This window comes from Staurois parvus, unplaced genomic scaffold, assembly GCF_062004578.1.
Source record: "Staurois parvus isolate SC_StPar_1 unplaced genomic scaffold, SC_StPar_1.0 ptg000634l, whole genome shotgun sequence".
Taxonomy (NCBI): Eukaryota; Metazoa; Chordata; class Amphibia; order Anura; family Ranidae; genus Staurois; species Staurois parvus.
Genome location: NW_028318430.1, coordinates 1,163,854 through 1,183,756, shown reverse-complemented (window position 1 = coordinate 1,183,756; position 19,903 = coordinate 1,163,854). Strand labels below are relative to the sequence as shown.

The following is a 19,903-nucleotide window of genomic DNA, read 5'->3' as shown; positions in this document are numbered from 1 at the left end:
TTGTCCTTTGTATACCTTGAGCATTGCTAGCATATGGTGATTGTCACTGTCATTTTCATATATCTACAGTAACTGTACTTGTAATGAAATTTCCCTATGTTTGAGTATTGGGCAGTGTATGCTGCAATCTTTCTAGTGTACTATCTTTTACTTTTACTTTGCTTATTGTTTTTGGTTTGTTTTGTTTTTATAAAACCTACAAAAACTTGTTAATAAAAAATGATTTGAGAAAAAAAAACATTTGTCATGTGCACCACTGTATGTATCATCTATATACACTTTCATATATTCATACATGGTTTATGCCATTACATATCTAAATTTCAAAACAGAGTTTACACTTCAGAATAAATGCATGTTTCCATTATCTCCATTTTTCATTTCACTTTATTTGAATGTTCTCTCTCCATTCTGGGGAGTCATACATCTAATTTGAAAGAACCAATGGAGTCCAAGATCATGGCTGGTACTTTGTAGGTTAGTAATGAATTGGCATGTGTATGATTTGTATTGTGCTTTTCTTGGTGTTTCTGCAGGGCTCACTCAATCTGTGAGGACTCATCGTCTGAACTACAGCGCGTTATTGCATTGGATCCAAGAGGCCTTACGGAATCCCGCAGGAGTTCGTTCACAGGTAGAGGAGGAATGGCCAGGTAACCAAACAATAAAAAGGAGGGAGGTTGTATCATGCAGATACATTTAACACAGACATGCATAAAATGTGGCTTCATATGAAAGCATTTAGCATATAAGGGCTTATTTAGGGGCAGGCAGTGAAAGTTTTAGTTTTTTTAACCAACTAGTAAGCAGTGACTTGTAACTGAGATCAATGGTTTTACTGGATTACTGTGTTTTCCACATCCTCATTGCTCTCTGTGCTGTCATACTAAATAAGGATGATAGCATGTGTATATAATCATGTGTTCAGTAAAATCTTTATTTACTACTAGAAAAGGTAGTGAGCTACCACTTTCTCCAACAAATCTATGTTTGGTAAAAGAATGACCTCGCTCACTTTTTGATACTTGCTAACATAACTTTCCATATACATTTATATCAACGTGTTTTTTTGTTGAAAGTGAATAAATGATACTGATGATAACTGGCATGTGTGGTTTCTCTTCCCACCTACTTAGGTTTATTGACATACATAAAGTCAATGTATACGTTGTTATTGATGTTACAACTTTCAAACTCTCTCTAGAAATAGTACTTTAGATTTAGACTCTGATGGAGAAATTGTATCTCAGAATATGTTAAAATAGCATCTATTTGAAGTAAGCAGCAAAATTGGTAATGTGAGAAAATCGAGGTAGAATAAAAATTCAATAATTATGAATGGATGCCAGAGATTCTTGCTAAGTAGAACATAAGTATTGGGTTTCTGACATTTGCCAAAATATTACCATTGTATATTATATCTTATATTTACAATAATATTAGTTTATTAGAAAAATAATTATTACATTGATTTTGATGTTATTAAACCAATACGCCTAGATTTTCAGAAGTGTTTGGAGACACAACCAGGACAATTGCCCATGTACATCCTAATTCCTATGGTACTCCTATCAGGCAGGCATGGGTGCTCAGAAACAAATTGTATTAAACTAGACCTGCCAATATATAGTACAAGAGGGAGAACTTTAATTCATGCCATAGCCTCCAGCAAGGATAAATGTGAACAGTAGTAATTATTATGATTATTATTATACAGGATTTATATAGTGCCAACAGTTTACGCAGCACTTTACAATATAAGGGGGACAGTACAATCACAATACAGTTTGATACAGAAGGAATTGGAGGGCCCATCTCATGGAGCTTACAATTTAAAGTGAGGGGGAGGTGGTACAAAAGGTAATAGCCGCAGGGAATTATCTGATGGAGGTGACACAAGTACAGTTCTTAGGTGGAGGTGGAGGTGGGGTAGGCTTCCCTGAATAAATGAGTTTTCAAGGATCGTCTAAAGGCGGACAGGGTAGGAGCTAACTGGACATACTGGGACAGAGAGTTCCAGAGGATTGGAGAGGCTCTGGAGAAGTCCTGGAGGTGAGCGTGGGAAGAGGTAACAAGGTAACTGGAGGTCTTGAGAGGAGCAGAGAGGACGTTTTGGGCAATATCTGTAGATGAGGTTGGTGATGTAGCTAGGGGCAATGTTGTGGATGGCCTTGTATGTTGTGGTTAGTATCACGGACAGTACTCAATTGTTTCTGTTGCAAGTGCACTAATATGGCTACAATCACCGCAAGCAAAATTGAAGATATTTTTCATAAGGAATTCTAGACAAAGTGTAATATTTTCAGCGTACTGCTTAGGCAAAATTAATACTCTAGATGTTCCCTATAACACAGCAAATCTTCTTTCTTTGAGTTCAGTTCCTCTTTCAATGCAAATTTGGAAATTAATTATTTAATTGGTCTACCTTGAATTATTTCCAAGGCCTCAAACCTTGTAGAACAGCCCTGGTCAATAAATATGTTATTCATATAAAGTGTTTGGTTATCTCTTTAATTTCCTGTCTTTCTCAAAAAAAGTTAATTTCTACTATGATCATATTATCTCAATGATTAATTCATAACATTTATCTCCTCTAACTCATATTCATATTGTCTCTGTTTATTATTATTCTATGTAATTATGTAATAAATTACCTTTTAAAATAAAATGTATAAAGTACATTCTTTTTACAGAACAACGAAATGTAGTAAAATATTCATAGTACTCTCTATAGGTTGTCCAGATTTCTGCTCACAGTACAGAACTGGGCGATGAGACACCTTGTCGGGGAAGATCAGCGCCCAGACTCTTTCTTGGAACGGTTTAGAGGTCCTGAGCTTAAAGAAGTGTCAAGCAGGAATAGTAATACCCAGTCTTTTGTAGAGAATCAAGAACGAATAGAAAAAGCAAACAGGTAAATATAATAGATACTGTTATTTGCTAAAGTAACTCTGTTGTCACCGAAATTAAATAGAAAAATAGGATTCTGAAGAATCTTCTGTATCACACCATTCCCAAAAGTGTCTGATGCATAAGATTCTTCAGAGGTGGTATCTTTTCAAGAAGTGAAGATCAGTGGCGCTGGCAGTGGGATAGGCAAGTCTTCCGGTCCAGGTAACATTAAAAACCCTCCTATCCAGGTAGCATTATTTTTCTTTTAGATTTTGGTGATGACAGGGTTACTTTAATATGGTATGTTTCATGTCTCTTTGCTGCTATGGTTTTATTATTGAGCAAACTTTTTCCATTTCTACAGATTCCAGATCTAATTCCATGTTTGCTAGCACTCTACCTACTAACACTTTTCTGGAAGTAATTCACACCAAATGTCTCTCTCTCTCTCTCTCTCTCTCTCTCTCTCTAAGTTTTCTAAAACTGGCAAAAAAAATTAATTGTGGCTCTTGTGCAATATGGTGAGGTGAACATATTTGTATATATTAGTATGTACACAACAAACCTCCAGAAATCTCATTTTCTGCTTGTGCAGTTGGCACACTACAATGAGCTGCAAGTAAAATTACAGGCATTCTCTGCAATAGGAGTTTAATTTTTTGTGACACTGGGGTTGATTTACTGATTATGCATTTATTTTTGCAAAGGAAATTGTACTTTTCAAGGAATTTTTCCACAGAGCGTAGTGAATCTGGGCAAACTGTTGTCTTTCATCATCCAATCATGTACAATCAATTTTTTTTACATTTGACTTACACCTGATTGGGTATTCTTTGCTCTAAGCTCTTGGGAACCCACTCTTGCAAAGTGCAACTTCCTTTGCAGAGTAACAGCCTATTTGCCTGTAACCTCCCTGTCGATATTCCCGAGTGTAGCTTGGGGTAAAGTTTCAGTACCAAAAGCGGTAACCCTGAGCTACACTCGGGCTTACCATGTGGTGCTGCTCCAGGATCTGTTCTTCACTTACCTTGTCCTGCGCTCCCGCGATGTCCCTCCTGCAGTGTTCCCGGCAATGTCCTCCGGAGGATGCCAGCATCTGTCATCTGGGTTCCTCCCCTGCGAGCGTCGGGACGTACAGGGACGGAACGGCGGGAAATTTGAATATAACAAAAAGTGACATTCACTAAATACACTAAAATCACATAGTACAACATTATTGTATCAAACCATTTCACATACATTTTGTCCCTAGTGCTTTGTCCTGTGCCCTGCCTGCATTTTTACTGTTCTTTCTGCCTGGAAACTGAGAAACGTCCATGGTGTCCAAAAAGCGTCCCTTTAGGTCAAAAGCGGTTTTAGACCAGCTAGAGAAGAGCGATAGTAAATCAGAACCACTTGCAGGATTGAGTGATAATGATTTGTGGGGAAATTCGTCATCAGACACTGAAAACGATTTTGCGACTTTGCTCAGTGATGTGCGAACTTGGCGCTATATTTCAAATTTCAGTATTTTTGGTTTGATTATATTAATAAATTAAATTTATTATTATTATATTATTATTTTTTATGATTATTTATTAAATTATAATTTATGATTTCGTGTTTCAAATTTTATCCTACCCGGGATATTTACTAGACTCTTGTTCGGACAGATTTCAGAGAGTTATTCCTAAAAATTACAGGCCTACAATAAAAAAAATACATATTTCCATGTAAAAAAATGTACCGCTTTGAGCACAGAAATATAGACATAGTCCGACCACTAGGGAGGTTAATATATCAACCCCATTCCCTCAAGGCTATTCTGTACCTAAAGGAATGTCACAACTGCAGTTCTTTTCAATTTAGGACCTAAACCGAATTTTGTAGTTTGTGGGGGGAATTAAAAATTGTTTTGGCTGGTTTATATTTTTGTTGGTGACCCTATTGGGGAGATCTTTCCACACATCCTGTCCCTGTGATCCCTGTACAAGACATGGAGGGAGCGTTTTTTTACAAGGTCACCAAGGTAGAAGGGTACTAACAGCAATAAAATCATTATCAAATGTTCTAGCTCATTCTCATTTGTTTTGTTTGCCATGTTCCCCCAATATATTAGGAAGGATTTTATTTCTAATGTTATGTATTTATTTCATGAATGAATATGTTATTGCAGCCATTGGACTCTTGCCAGTTTCAATGTCAACAACAGCAACAACACAGAAGAGTAAGTTAATGTCTGAAGACCTCTAGAAAGAAAATCCTACTTGTAAAAAATTGTGTTTGCTTTTCATTTATGTCTATGTTAGAGATAGATTTCCAGTTGTAATCCTTTTTCAGAGAAAGTAGTACCTCGCCTACCTTTTTTCCTGACCTCTTTCCCTAAATAACTGTTAATGGGATAAGTTTCAGCTATGTCAGAACTTTTCAGACATTTAAATTAATATAACTTCTCATTGTCCTTCAATTGCTTTAAAATCGCATTCCCTTTGCAATAAATATGTAATAGAAATTAAATTATGAAATTATAAATTGAGTTATGTTATAGAAATGTTATAACTTATTCTTCATTTATTTATAATGGTCAGGAAATATATTTAAAATAGTTTTTTGTCTGTTGTGTTAAATCATGTAAATATGAATTGTGTACAAATATGTAAATATATTCACATATCCATCTATCCATCCAACAGCTAGAGCTTTTAGTTTTCTTTTTTTTTTGCATAATAAATGTTTTATAACTATTATTCCAAAGAGCATAAATTACACATAAACTGAGACAGTGCCCAATATTACATAACAAGACAAGACAGGTGTCACTATTCATCATATGTAAAACAGTGTGATGCATATCATATGTAGTCTTACATTTTTTAAAGTTTAACTAAACTCAAATAAAAAAATAAATACAATAATTTCCATTACCTTATCCGGCATAAATATAAATATGTTTAATCACCTAAGATTGTTCCTATAGTATTTAATAATCGTTTAAAATATATTGCCCTTGTGCCTTCTTTTTTTGAGGGTGGCTACGCTAGCCCTACATGGTCCAGATCTAGCCTAGCCTCCCTTGTCAGTGTGTTCCTGCAAAGAAATACAACACTAAGTGCTGGCGCAGTCAGCATATAACTTCCTCCAAGCTTCTTCCACAGCACCACCCATTGCCAGGTAGACTTAAGATGGTTGTAAACCTTGGACATGATATTATGAACAAAGCATATCACTCTATAGTGTGTATCAGTCTCAATCTAGAGCACTAAGTGTCATCTCTGTCTGCTGTCTTTTTCCTCTGCTATCTGCATGAGTCACTTCTGACAGGTTTCCCTGACACCAAGAGCTAAAAAGATGACAGCGGAGGAAAGCACCAGCACACAGCCCATGATTGACAGCATCAGCACTGTTCCTGTGTGCTGTGCGTATGGGGTGTGTCCCTTCCCTCCAATCAGTTCTCTGCTCTTCTCACTGACTGTAACTGCAGCTTCCCACCTCCTGCTTTTTGAAATTTCAGACAAGCTGCATAAATTCTGGACTTTGAACAGCTTCAGACAAGAGAGGGCTGCAAATAAAGAGTTACAACTCATGTAGGAGCATCTGTTTCATCTCTATATATCATCTGAAGCCAGTCACTTAACTGGGTATATGTAAGGGTTTACAATCATTCTAATGGGCATTCATGTGCATTGCTCAATGCTGGCGCAAGTAATCATGCCATATGTAGTCTGATTAGAGCAGTGCATTGCTCAAGCAGAAGTGCTTTTGAGATTTGTGGGGCAGATTAAATAGTCAGCAAATTAAAAGAAGCCCTGTAGCAAGCTTTTTCAAGAGCATAAATATTAAAGTGGGTGTATATATATTGTAGCTTGCACTTTTGCTTACATAAGGGTTTAGTGACATTTTCACAAATAAAAGGCTAATAGGGCACTAATGGGAGGGGGGGGAGGCTAAGCTTCTGTAACAGCTTTCATAAAAAGCCTGTTGTTGCAGAGCACAGTAACTCAACCTGAAATATATGTACGCGTCAAAAAAGATTGCTTTACTAAAGAAATAATGTTTACTTTGCAAAGTGATTGTTTAGCTTAATAAATAAATTAAGGCTGTGTTCACTTTGGGTATACAAAAATGTACAAGGGAAATTTACAAACATGTTTTTTTTTTCTTACAAATGATTGGATCGTTGTGAAAACAAAGCATTAATGTAAATACTAAGCTAAGTGAATAATAGACATGTGCACGGCCAAAATTTTAGTTTTGTTTCATTCTCATTTAATTTGTTAATTGAAGAATTCTGTTATGTTGAACAGATTTGTTTTATTCAGCAGTCATTTCTTATAGTCATTTGTATCAGAAGGATTCGATATTTTCTAATCTAATCCATATTTATTGTGAAGAATAGCTGCGTCCTTGACTGCTATCAGTGGGATTTCCCGCTGACAGTAGAATGTAAATAAGTGGCGGAATTAAGAAAAAAAAAAAAAAAGCGTGAGGGTCTATTACATTATTGGGCTTCCTGTGTAGAAGATGATTTGTTATATCACTAGAAACTACTTTAACCCGAGAAATAACGTACATGCTCGTATTTAAAGAGGAGTTCCACCTCCCCCCCAAAAAATAAATTTTTAAAGCAGCTGCAAATACTGTTTTTTTATTTTAATTTTTAATGTAAGGGCACTTACCTGTCCAGGCATCTAGCGGTGTCCTCACCTGTAAAGATTCTTCATTTGGCTATTGGGTGCTGCTATTGCCATCCTGACTAAGGGTTTCAGAGTTGGTTTCCTTCTGCACATGTGCGAAGTGTGCTTTGTGAATGGGCCACAGTCTTCTGGGTCCTCTGAAGTGTCCCAGAAGGCTGCAGGGGAAGGGGGGGGCGAACTTCCAGGTCAGTTCGCCACAGCAATCTGAGCCAGAACTGGGAGCGTGTACCTGTCAAAACCCACTTGCCCCCAAATAGGTGCCAAATGTGGCAGCAGATGGGGTGGGAGGCAGATGAGCAGAGATTCCACTTTTGGGTTGAGCTCGATTGTATGGGCATACAGCTCTTTTTTTCAGAGCAAACAAAAAAGTTTCCAATGTATGTATTTCTTTGTTAACATTCAGAGAGATGTGTTTAAATGGTTCATGGTCAGCTGCCTCTCTTCCCTCCATTCCAGCCACAAACAGCTCGAAGCTGCTTTATCCCTGGTTCACAATCAGCTTCTAATCAATTGCCCCCCATTCCCCAGTCTGCCATCAACTCTTTTTCCTCCTTTTTCAATGGTGGTACATGATTAGCTGTAACTCCTCTCTCCCTTATACTGCTCAGTCATCCCCTGTCCATGATCAGGACCCTTACTGCTTTCTTCATTGTCAGTCATAACCATCTAACCTGCCCTCCTGAACACGATCATCCTCTCTGCCTCCTCTCTTCTTAGTCTTCCCCATCCAAAATCAGTTCTTGCAATAAACCCTCTTCCAATGGTACACAGTTAGCTACTGCCCCTCTCCCTGACCCTGGGCAATATTCAGCACCCACTATGCCTCATTTCTCCCAAGTCAGTTACACATTGGGGGTTATTTGCTAAAACTGCATGGTGCAAAATCTGGTGCAGCTCTGCATAGAAACCAATTAGGTTCCAGGTTTTATTGTCAAAGCTTAACTGAACAAGCTGAAGTTGGAAGCCATTTGGCTACCATGTACAGTGGCACCAGATTCTGAATGCACCAATTTTAGTAAATCTCTCCCACTGTCTCTTTTCTGTCAAGTCCTTGGGCATCTTACACTATGTCTTCTCTCTCATTCTTCCTTAGTCCATGTTCAGCCACTGTTCTGCCCCCTCTACCAATATTCCATGATCAGCTACCTTTCCTTCTCTTCTTCACCCTCTCAGCATCATCGGTACACGATCACCTAGCAAGCTCACCCCATACACCAGCCACAAACAATACACAATGTCTCTCTTCCACAATCACCTGTTTCTGCTTATCTCCTTATGTGATCCATCTGTTTTTAATGCTCCTGTGGGTAACAGGAACAAGGAGGTACACCTGAGCAAATAATACCTGCCAAACTAATAATATTGTCTGATTGGACATTAATGCATACCAGTATGTTGTGACACAGAACTCTAAAAACCATGTAGCCTAAACCTGTTCATGAATGGGAATACATTTGCTACTATTTCATAATACTGGATCTTCTATTTACTGAAACGTAAAATGGCATATGATAACTCAATCCTGTTGTATCTGACAATGGCTTCTGAAGTTCTTTTGGTAACCTACAGAATAAATAATTTCCAATATATCAAGACATAGCTGAAAACAGGTAGCTAGCTCTAGTTGTTCTTCCCTTCTGAAAAGTCTCATCCCACTCTGTATGTAAAACTCTAATACATTAAACAGCACAAAGAAAGAACAGAATAATGCCAATGAGAACAAAGAGCAAAAACAAGATGACAAAAAAGATGCAAAAGAGGATGATAAAAAAGAAAACGAGTAAGTATTCCAATGATTCCTAGATTAGAGTTACTATGAATGACAATTTCTGTTTTGGAAATTGCATGGAAATGTTTGTTTGACATAAGGTTGATTTACTAAAGACATTAGGGGCTGTTCACTTAGCAAAGTATATGCTATTAGATAAGGTTTCTTCAGGATTCTTGCTAGAGCTTAACCTTATTTGCTAATACCTGGCCATACATTAGTAAAATTTTGGTAAATTCTCATGGTCAGAATGTTCGTTAAATATTTTAGTGGTTAGTGGAGTGAATCATCAATCATTTTTTTACTGTATTGATGAGAAAATTCAAGGAGCAGGTTGGAAACTTTTTCTTGACTGAATGTAATTTTGTGAATGTGATTTTGTTTGTTAATAATCATACATATCGTATTGAGCATGTTGTAGGCACAAAAGAAATCAGTTTACTACATCTAAGATTCCATCCAAGTAGCAGGTCTGCATGAAATTTTAAGGGCTTTTGAACTGAATTAGTTGACTCAGTGATGGCAATATGCAGTCCTTTAATAAACCATTTTCTGTAGGAGCGTTCAAACAAAATTCTACTGGTGTATGGTTGGCTTAAGGTCAGTTAGCATTCACTTTGTGAATAAGTAAACAGCCTCTATTCCCTGAGTAGATATCCCCAAATGTGTCCCCTTTGAAGTCCTATTAAAGCCTGTATAGGAATAAGCATAATAGGAGCAGAGGAATTCTTACAAAAAAACATGTTTTCAGTAATACTAATCAAAATATTAAAGTGGAACTCCAAACATATTATTTTAGTTTTTATGCTTTTCAGCTTTTATGGTGAAAGTATCAGTCAACTTCAATATACTCCTAGCAAGGGTGATGCTATGGTCTGTAATAGTGACAAGAGCCTTCTGGTTAAACTATGGCTGGTGGATCTGGCCACTAAGCATGGCTGGTGTAAAATTCCTTCTCAAGGTCATTCATAATTTTGCAAAAAGCTAAAGGTGCCAATTACCAAAGCTACAGGCGGGAAGTCAGGATAAACACCCCAGGACAGGTGCCTGATGAGAAGAAACCCCAGTTTAAGTGACAGGTTCAGGATACTACAGCAGAGCATCAGGAGTTCTCTAACCTTACCAACACCTTCAAAACTCCTAAACTCTGCCTTAATGCCCTATTGAAAGGTTTTACTGAAAGCCTGTATTGAAACATAGAAGCTGCTGGGGTTATGCTGATCAGTCAAGGTTGTGGACACACTTCCAAAGTCTAGGAAAAAACAGCACTATAAGACTTATGACAGAGTTTGGTAGCAATGTTAACTGTTTGTGGCTGCTCAGTAGACCCTCAAGTGCACAAAGTGGTGGAGTTACTCCAGAAAGGTCTTAATATGGGCCTCAGCCTTAGTACTTTAAAAGGACCTGTCTCAATGGTCATCCAACAACTTAATCATCCAATTTTTCAAGGTGGTAATGAGATTAAAACTGCCTAGAAAACTTATCTCCCTGAAATGGTATCTTTGACAAGTCTTAGACTTCATCTCCTCAAAAAGGTTTTCCACCAAAGGTGGGGCTTCCTTGTGGCATCTTGCATTGAAGACCATCCTTTTAGTCACAATCACTTCTACACAAAGTGTATCAGAGATAGCTGTACTATGGACCCAGGAACCCTTCATCAGCTTTTCTACTGACAGGGTGGTTTTAATTCCAGTGTAAGGATTTATACACAGGGTGACTTCAGACTTTCATTTAAAGCAGGACATAGTCCTTCCCACATATTTATCTTCAAATTCAGACCAAGTAAGCAGTTTAGATGTTAGCAAATCCCTGCAAACATACATAGAGGCTACATATTCCTTCAGGTCATCTGACTATCTGTTTTCATTGCCTGATGGTACAAATAAAGGGGAAACGTCTTCCAGTCAGGTTACTGTTTCATGATTGGTCAAAACAATTTCCATGGCCTAAAGGTATGGCAGTTCCAGATGGGGTTATTTCACACGTGGTATGGCAGTTTCCTGGGCAGCGACAGATTGTGTGTTTCCAGGAAAGATTTGTAAGTTGGCTTCTTGGTCCTCACTCAATACCTTTATAAACCAATATTGTGTTGAACTTGTCTATCTTACGACTGTTGACTTCAGTATGAGAATACTTTTTCCTGCTACCTTTATTGATTAAAATCTTCAGCATTTCCACCCTGTGTGGTCTAGTTATTTCCCATAACATTCATGGTCATATAAAGTAGTTAGGAAAACCCAAAAATTGATTTTATAATTACTGTACTTTTTCTTTCCTGACCAGCTCCATGGCAGCATAGTATTCCATACCATCAGAGTAGGCTAGTTATGGCTGCTGAGGGGTACAGGATTACAGGTAAAAAAATATTATGGGAGTAAAGGGGGAGGAGACTACCAATGTGTAGGCTGCCATGTACCTCATCAGGAAAGGAAAATTACAATAGGTATGAACTCTCGGTTCTCTTTTGGTTCTTTGCAGGCACTATTTGCATCGAGATCTGATCCCTGTACAAATATGTTGAAAAGGTCATCAATTTCCATGGGGTGTACTTAATTTTTCACTATGATTGTAATTCAAGAAATTATTGAACCCTCTGTTGCATTGATGCTGTTTTAAAAATGGAATAGTATAACTCAGTACTGTTGTATCTGACAGTGACTTCTCAAGTTCTTTTGATAAGCTACAAATTAAATCTGAATTAATAGCCCAGCAATAGTAAAAATAAAAAAGCAGCTTTCACTACAATGCTCAACTGCAGTTCAGAGATATACTCCATAGTAATTCCTTCATGCCATTAGATGCCATTAGATGCCACCAGTCTACCAGACAAAATGATGGCTGATGTCATTCAATCCACTTACTCTGAGCCCAGGCTATCAAAGCAGCTCAAAGTAATACCACACTGGATGGAACTCACATATTATTATGTGACTGCAGTTAGGTGCAGGGTGGCCACAAGGATAGGAAGAGGATTTTTATTTATTAGAAAATCAATGGATAAAATGTTTATGAAACATCATAATGTACATAGGATCTTAAGGAAAATGGTTACACGTAGGTGAAAATAGGTAGCTAGCTTATGTTTCATTCCTTTTCAAAAACCTCTTTCCATTTTGCATGTAAAAATTGAATGCATTAAACAGCACAAAGAAAGAACAGAATAATGCCAACGAGAAAAAAGATCAAAAACAAGAGGACAAAAAAGATGCAAAAAAGGACGATAAAAAAGAAGAAGAGTAAGTATTGCAGTCATTCCTAGTTTAGAACTGATGTGATTGATAATTTCTCTTTCAGAGATTGCATATACTTGAACATGAAACCCTTCCCACCACAGCCTCCGAGCCCTTTAAGAGGTTCAAAATGCCAAGAGGTGGGCATTCCACTTATGTGACCACTGTGATTGGCAGTCATAGCCATCACATGACCAGAAAGCTCCCAATTGCAAGTAAGTATTGGGAGCTTTCCAGTACATCACCAGTAACTGTGCTGGGTGTACACAGGGCATGCGCTCTCAGCACCGAAAATGTGTACATCAGGACACATATATGCAGTCATTCAGTGTGAAAGCCCATTTGCATATATGCGTATGGCTGATATGAACAGTTTAACAAACTAGGCTTGATTTACTAAAGGATGCTACGTGGTGATGTTCTTGTAATATTCTTATGCATACTGGTACCGGGAAACTGTTCTCAAATTATACCTAAAGACAAACATTTCTCTCATTTGGGATTGAGTAGGAAAGGATTACAACTTCTGGCAGTTTTTCACATCTGTGTCTCATTAGGGAGCTGTTGATGATGATAGGGAGTTATAGGATATTTTTCAAAAGTGAGAGAAATCTAGTGTCCCCATTGGAAGTTTTCCCCTATATGTCTTTTTGTATTGGCAACTCAAAATGTTAGATTTATCTTCACTGGTGAACAAGACTTCACTGAGGTTCTAACTTTATCCAAACCTAATAAATAAAAATAAATGCTTGTAGTTAAAAAGAGAATGCGCTTTTCCCAGGGAAAGCCCTGTGTAAGCAATGGAGTGAGAACTTCCACAGCAGTATGGACTTACTTTGTGTCGCTTGTTCCTCCATACCCTGGTTCTGAACAGACATCATTAGCTTGTGGCCCTGTGTTTAATAATGTTTGCTTAGGTGCACATCTGTCATGTGCATGGCCCTAGTTTAAATGTTGGACACTTATTTTTACCATTGCTTTAAAAAATAGGAAAGAACAAAAGACCATAAATATCTTCACGTCCTGCCCTGTGTCTTTACAGAAATTAAAAAAAATAATAATCATATCTAAAATGAACCAACATTGTTTGTGTGTTATAAGTGTATTGAAATCGCCTATCTGGATATTCTGTATATAGGTTAGACAAGAGGGGATCAACAGCCACATAACTTTAAGTGACGTGTTCTTTGAATCTGAAAAGCTTTGGAAAAGTTTATATACAAAAAGCTAAGTTATTATAATGGATGTTAATTCCATTTTATTGTCTGATTTGTATGTACATTTGGTATACTTTATCTTTAGTGTTCTGTGTTCTATACTCCATGTTTAGTTTTATTTTATGGCAAATGATTATGTTTAAGTAACTACAAAGATACATGAATTCCTTTATACACACAGCAATTAGTAATCATGAGATTGTGTTCAACTGTACTTTCACACATCACCTACTTGTAGCATATCCTTGAAAAGGATTAACAAAGTATATAACACAAATTGTTGTTTAGCTGTCTACCTTTCTCGTGATTATCTTGGTCTGCACTTACAGTTGTAAAAATGCATACAATTTATACTGGGACATGGCTATTGATGAGATCTTTATTGGTCTTACCAACAGCCAAAAAAAGGTTTTCTTCTGTAGAAGTAACATAATGCTGGAATGCTATGGGTTTGATCAGAAAAGCCGCTACTTTGAGCTATTGGAAATTTGCTTGCTTGTACTGAGTACATCTCCCTTTTTTGCAAAACTTAGGCTTCCTATACTTTTTTTTTTTTAATTAACCCTCTGTGTGAATATCTGGATTTAGCTATTAAAAGATGACAGCAGAGAATATAAGCAATGTTTATCAGTCATACACAAATATTAAAATTATTATGTTTTATTTATAGGAAAAAGAAAGAAATATTTGTGATTGACCCAGCAAGCAACCTCTACTACCGATGGCTATCCATCATCTCAATACCTGTACTTTATAACTGGTGCTTTCTAGTGTGCAGGTGAAGATAGTTTTGGTATATGGTATACATATGTACACAGATCCGACTTAGCTTTGGATTGTAACATCTTTTAATGTGTTGCAGGGCTTGCTTTGATGAACTACAGAACAACAATGTGATCTTGTGGGTGGTTCTGGATTATATTGCAGATTTTGTGTACGTTACTGACACACTAGTGAGATTCAGAACAGGTGAGTAGTACTCATGATGAAGGTTAGATGACTGACCAGTGATACAGTACCTTTACATTTTACATCAACATATGGTTTTAGAAATATACTTGTGCATATAAGTAAAAATAACCTGGATACAGGAAGCTGTGTATTAAAACTGGAGAAAGGTAAGTAAGAAAAGGAATCACATTTTCTGCCATACCAAGCTTTGGATTGATTGCTATAGGAAACAATTTGATCATAAGTGGGTTCCATTGCACTGTGATGTATTTTTATTTTGTTGCAAGCTGCTGTATATTAAAGTTTATGGAAACCCTAACAATAACTTTTTCTTATTTGCTCCCTTTTGGTTTGTTAAAGTTGTTATAAAGGCAAAAAGTTTTTTTTTTTACCTTACCGTATTTTTCGCCATATAAGACGCACCTGACCATAAGACGCACCTAGGTTTTAGAGGCAGAAAACAGGAAAAAAAAATTCTGAACTAATGGACTGCAGACACAGTACAGGAGATGACCAGAGACTGCGGACAGCACAGGGATGACCAGAGACTGCGGACAGCACAGGGATGACCAGAGACTGCGGACAGCACAGGGATGACCAGAGACTGCGGACAGTACAGATGACTGCTGACCTTTGGGGAGGTGGGGAGCGGGTACCTGAATTTGACAGGTACCCGCTCTTACTTCCGCAGAGTTTTTGTTTGATCTTACCTGTTCCTCGATCCAGCCGCGCGCTGTCTTCCCGGCTTCTGTAATGGCGCTCGGCATGACAGCCGGGTGCCCAGTGCGCATGAGCGAGAAGCACTTGCGCTTTTTGATTGGTCCGGCGGCTTCTGGGATCTGTCATGTGTCCCAGGTACCGCCTTACCATTCACAAAAAGCACCGCTTCTTGCGCATGTGCACTTGGCACCCGGCTGTCATGCCCAGTGCCCACACTACAGAAGCCGGAAGACAGCGCGCCGCTGGATAGAGGAACAGGTAAGGTCCCGCTGCAGAGCTGAGCGGCCGGCCCGGTATTCTGACACGGCCGCGGCGGAAATACCGGACCGGCAGCTCCATATTCGCCTTATAAGACGCACTGACATTTCCCCCCCAGTTTTGGGGAAGAAAAAGTGCGACTTATACGGCGAAAAATACGGTAATTCAGTCTTTGCAAAAGTTCCTCCCTCACCCCCCCCCCCCCTTCTTGGCACCCCTTTAAATACCTGAGCCAGATCTTGATCCAGCACTGATCTGTTTGCAGCAGCTCTCCATCCCTTCCTCTCTTATCACAGGAGTCACAACAGCAGCAGGGGCCATTGGCTCCTTCTGCTGTCAGTCAAAGCCTATGAGGAGAGAGCAGGAGTGGGGCTGAGCCGTGCTGTGTGTTTCTATAGTTGCACACAGCCCGGATAAAGATCGAGCCCATACATCTGCTGTCATAGCAAGTGGTTTGCTATGAGGGCAGATGGAGAAGAGAAGTGGACAGCACTGGCGGGGGACCCCAAAAGAGGAGGTTCAGGGCTGCTCTGTACAAAACCACTGCACACAGCAGGTAAGTATGACATATTTGTTATTTAAAAAAAACCCTTTGCAATCACTTTAAATGTATCACTGAAAATATTTTGTTATATCTGTTTAAAATTTGCAAAACAATTACCTGCTACAAGAAATCCTGTCAGTTAATAACTTCCTGTGATTTCACCCTGTGCTGTTACAAACTTTGATTAAGAAGAGGAATGAAGCCAGCACATTTAGGGGCTAGTATACTGTAATTTATTCATTTTGTTTTCTTGAACAATGTCTTTTTATACTGTTCTCAGCATAATATTCCTATAGCTTATCCTACAGTACACAGGTATATTTGACAACATTCCTAGGTGATTTCCTGGGATAATTTTGACTTCCCTCCATTCCACAATATAATCTTCTAATCCATTCTGTTAGGTCCAGTCAACTGACAATGTAAGGCAACGACCTTCACTGAGCCACTGAAACCTTTGACTGTTCTAAAAAAATCTGAGAGTTTTTGCTGGGATAGTTGGAGTCTATTAATGTAATTTACCTCATTAACGGGTTGCAAAAAAGGAATTAAGGTGATAATAAAGGCAATTTTATATTAATAAAAATAAACATGTCACACTTACCTGCTCTGTGCAAAGGTTTTGCACAGAGCAGCCCTGATCACCTTCTTCTTGGGTCCTTCACTGGCACTCCTGGCCCCTCCATCCTGCCAAGTGCCCCCATAGCAAGCAGCTTGCTATGGGGGCACCCGAGTAGGCTTGCTCAATGTGGCTCAGCCCACCCCCTTGCTCTCCTCATTGGTTCACTGGCTGTGATTGCCAATGCCTCCTGCAGCTGTTTCAACCAATGAGGAGGGAGAGTCCCCGGAGAGCCGAGAATCTTGTGCACATTGCTGGATCACGATGAGGCTCAGGTAAGTTTTGGGGGGGGCTGGGGGGTGGACTGCTGCACACAGAGAGGTTTTTACCTTCATGCATAGAATGCATGAAGGTAAAAAACCTTGTGCCTTGAGCCTACAAGCACTTTAATATCTTTAGTCCCAACGCACAATTGCTAGTTAATGAGAATATAGTTAGCTTGTAATGGGCTGTCTCAGAATTAATGCTCTATTTCTACTTTTAATCTCATGTTCTTAGGTTTCCTTGAGCAGGGATTACTGGTTAAAGATGCCAAGAAGTTAAGGGACTACTACAAAAAGACCTTGCAGTTTAAGCTTGATATGTTGTCTCTGGTGCCAACTGATCTGGCCTACTTAAAGCTGGGGCCCAAGTTTCCCGAACTACGGTTTAATCGTCTTCTGAGGTTTGCTAGGATGTTTGAGTTCTTTGATCGTACCGAAACCCGGACCAATTATCCAAATATTTTCCGTATTGGGAACCTTGTTCTCTACATTCTTATCATTATACACTGGAATGCCTGCATCTACTTTGCAATTTCTAAAGCAATTGGGTTTGGAACAGACACTTGGGTCTATCCCAATAATTCCCATCCAGAATATGGACGTATGGCAAGAAAATACATTTATAGTCTTTACTGGTCAACCCTGACCCTTACCACTATTGGAGAGACCCCACCACCAGTCAAGGATATAGAGTTCCTCTTTGTAGTGTTTGATTTTCTTATTGGCGTGCTAATTTTTGCAACCATTGTTGGTAATGTAGGTTCCATGATTTCAAACATGAATGCATCCAGGGCAGAGTTTCAGTCCAAGATTGACTCTATAAAGCAATATATGCAGTTCCGTAATGTATCTAAGGATCTAGAAGCAAGGGTGATCAAGTGGTTTGATTATCTCTGGACAAACAAGAAAACGATGGATGAAAAAGAAGTCTTAAAAAGCCTTCCAGATAAGCTGAAAGCTGAAATTGCAATCAATGTTCATTTAGACACTTTGAAGAAGGTGAGAATTTTTCAAGACTGTGAAGCAGGACTGCTGGTGGAATTAGTGCTAAAGCTGAGGCCTCAAGTGTTTAGTCCTGGAGACTATATTTGTAGAAAAGGGGACATTGGACGTGAAATGTACATCATTAAAGAAGGTAAACTGGCAGTAGTAGCAGATGATGGTATAACTCAGTTTGTGGTACTCAGCGATGGTAGCTATTTTGGGGAAATTAGTATCCTCAACATCAAAGGGAGCAAATCAGGGAACAGAAGGACAGCAAACATTCGAAGCATTGGTTATTCTGATTTATTCTGTTTATCTAAGGATGATTTAATGGAGGCCCTCACTGAGTACCCAGATGCTAAAACAGTTTTAGAAGAAAAAGGACGACAAATCCTTATGAAAGATGGCCTTATAGACGAAGAAGTAGCAAAGGCAGGAGCAGACCCAAAAGACCTAGAAGAAAAGGTGGATAAGATGGAAACAGCATTTGATAGCTTGCAGACTCGATTTGCCAGATTATTAGCTGATTACAACTCCACACAATTAAAACTGAAGCAAAGGATCACTAAAGTTGAGAAACAAATGAAGAATTACAACAATGACGGCATGTCTGAAGGGCCTGACAGTGCCCCAGAAACAGATAAGGTGGAAGACAACAAAAACAAATAAGCCACTGCGTATTTACATTTTTGTACTTCAAAGTTACAAACTGATCATCATGTGTTTTATACATTCTTTCTACAGGACTTCATAGGATTTATCTTACCAATTTAGTAATGTGGCAGCCTATACAGGGAAAGCTTTTTTTTTTTATACATTTTCTTTTTTTTTCAATAATATATTTTTGTACTTGCAAGCTTTTAGAATTCTATAGACAATAAATGGTTTACAGGTTTATAAATAATTTTAAATTGTTTATTTAAAGATAGTTTTGTGTAGTATGAACTTGTTTTTTTAGATTTATAATATTTTTAAAATACAAAAGATACATGCTTTTTGGTACATTCATATTCCAGAAACTCAATACAACATATTGTTCAGTTTTCTGAAAAGATAATTCTGCCTATGAGTGCTGTATGTGGTAAAATAAATCTCAAAACCTATTAGTTCTTTGTTATGTTATCTGGTTCATATATGAATTGCATCTCCAAGTGTACGTTGAATGCACTTTCTGCCTGGATATCTGCATTGGAACAGAAAGCAGGTAAGGAATTCTTGTTTCAGGTTTTGTGGAAGACTATTTGAACTCTAATAGCTGGATTTAGTCATTATTGGAACCAAATTCACCTAGTTTTTGTGCGAAAGCATGTTCACCAATAGCTTGCAACGTGCTTGCAATTATAAGCCCCAGAACTGAATATCCACAGCAATCAATAGTTGGAATTACCTGCTGGAACGCAGGATTTCAGCAGCTCAATCTATACACAGCAACAAGTCCAAACAGGTCTGTGACTTAAGGCAGGTCAGCTGTAGCTGTTCTGTATAGTATATAGGACATTAACCTCCCTGGCAGTCTAATTATGTCAATATTTTTGAATGTCAAATCGGTACATTGTTTTCCATGGAAATTTGTTCTTTTATATTAGGCCTGTAATTCTTAGGAGTAACTCACTTAAATCTGTCCAAACAAGAGTCTAGTAAACATCCTGGGTATGATAAAGTTTGAAACACGAAATCATAAATTATAGTATAATAAATAATTACAAAAAACAATAATATAATAATAATACATTTTATTCAATAATGTAATCAAACCAAAAACAATGAAAATTTGAAATAGAGCA

General features: G+C 38.1%; 1 protein-coding gene across 3 annotated transcripts in view; it reads left to right on the top strand.

The window, feature by feature from the left end:
- Positions 1–19,222, top strand: part of CNGA3 (cyclic nucleotide gated channel subunit alpha 3) — a 65,966-nt gene extending 46,744 nt beyond the window's left edge. For 2 of the 3 annotated variants that reach the window (XM_089693474.1, XM_089693475.1), the window contains 5 exons: positions 537–653; positions 2,735–2,914; positions 14,451–14,558; positions 14,643–14,749; positions 17,371–19,222. In XM_089693474.1, coding sequence (XP_089549600.1) covers positions 537–653; positions 2,735–2,914; positions 14,451–14,558; positions 14,643–14,749; positions 17,371–18,788 — 1,930 coding nt within the window. In that variant the 3' untranslated portion in view covers positions 18,789–19,222. Of the gene's footprint in view, positions 1–536; positions 654–2,734; positions 2,915–5,047; positions 5,099–9,252; positions 9,346–12,476; positions 12,570–14,450; positions 14,559–14,642; positions 14,750–17,370 lie in introns of all 3 variants that reach the window. The other variant, XM_089693476.1, reaches the window with a different exon arrangement.
- The last annotated feature ends 681 nt before the right edge of the window (positions 19,223–19,903 follow it).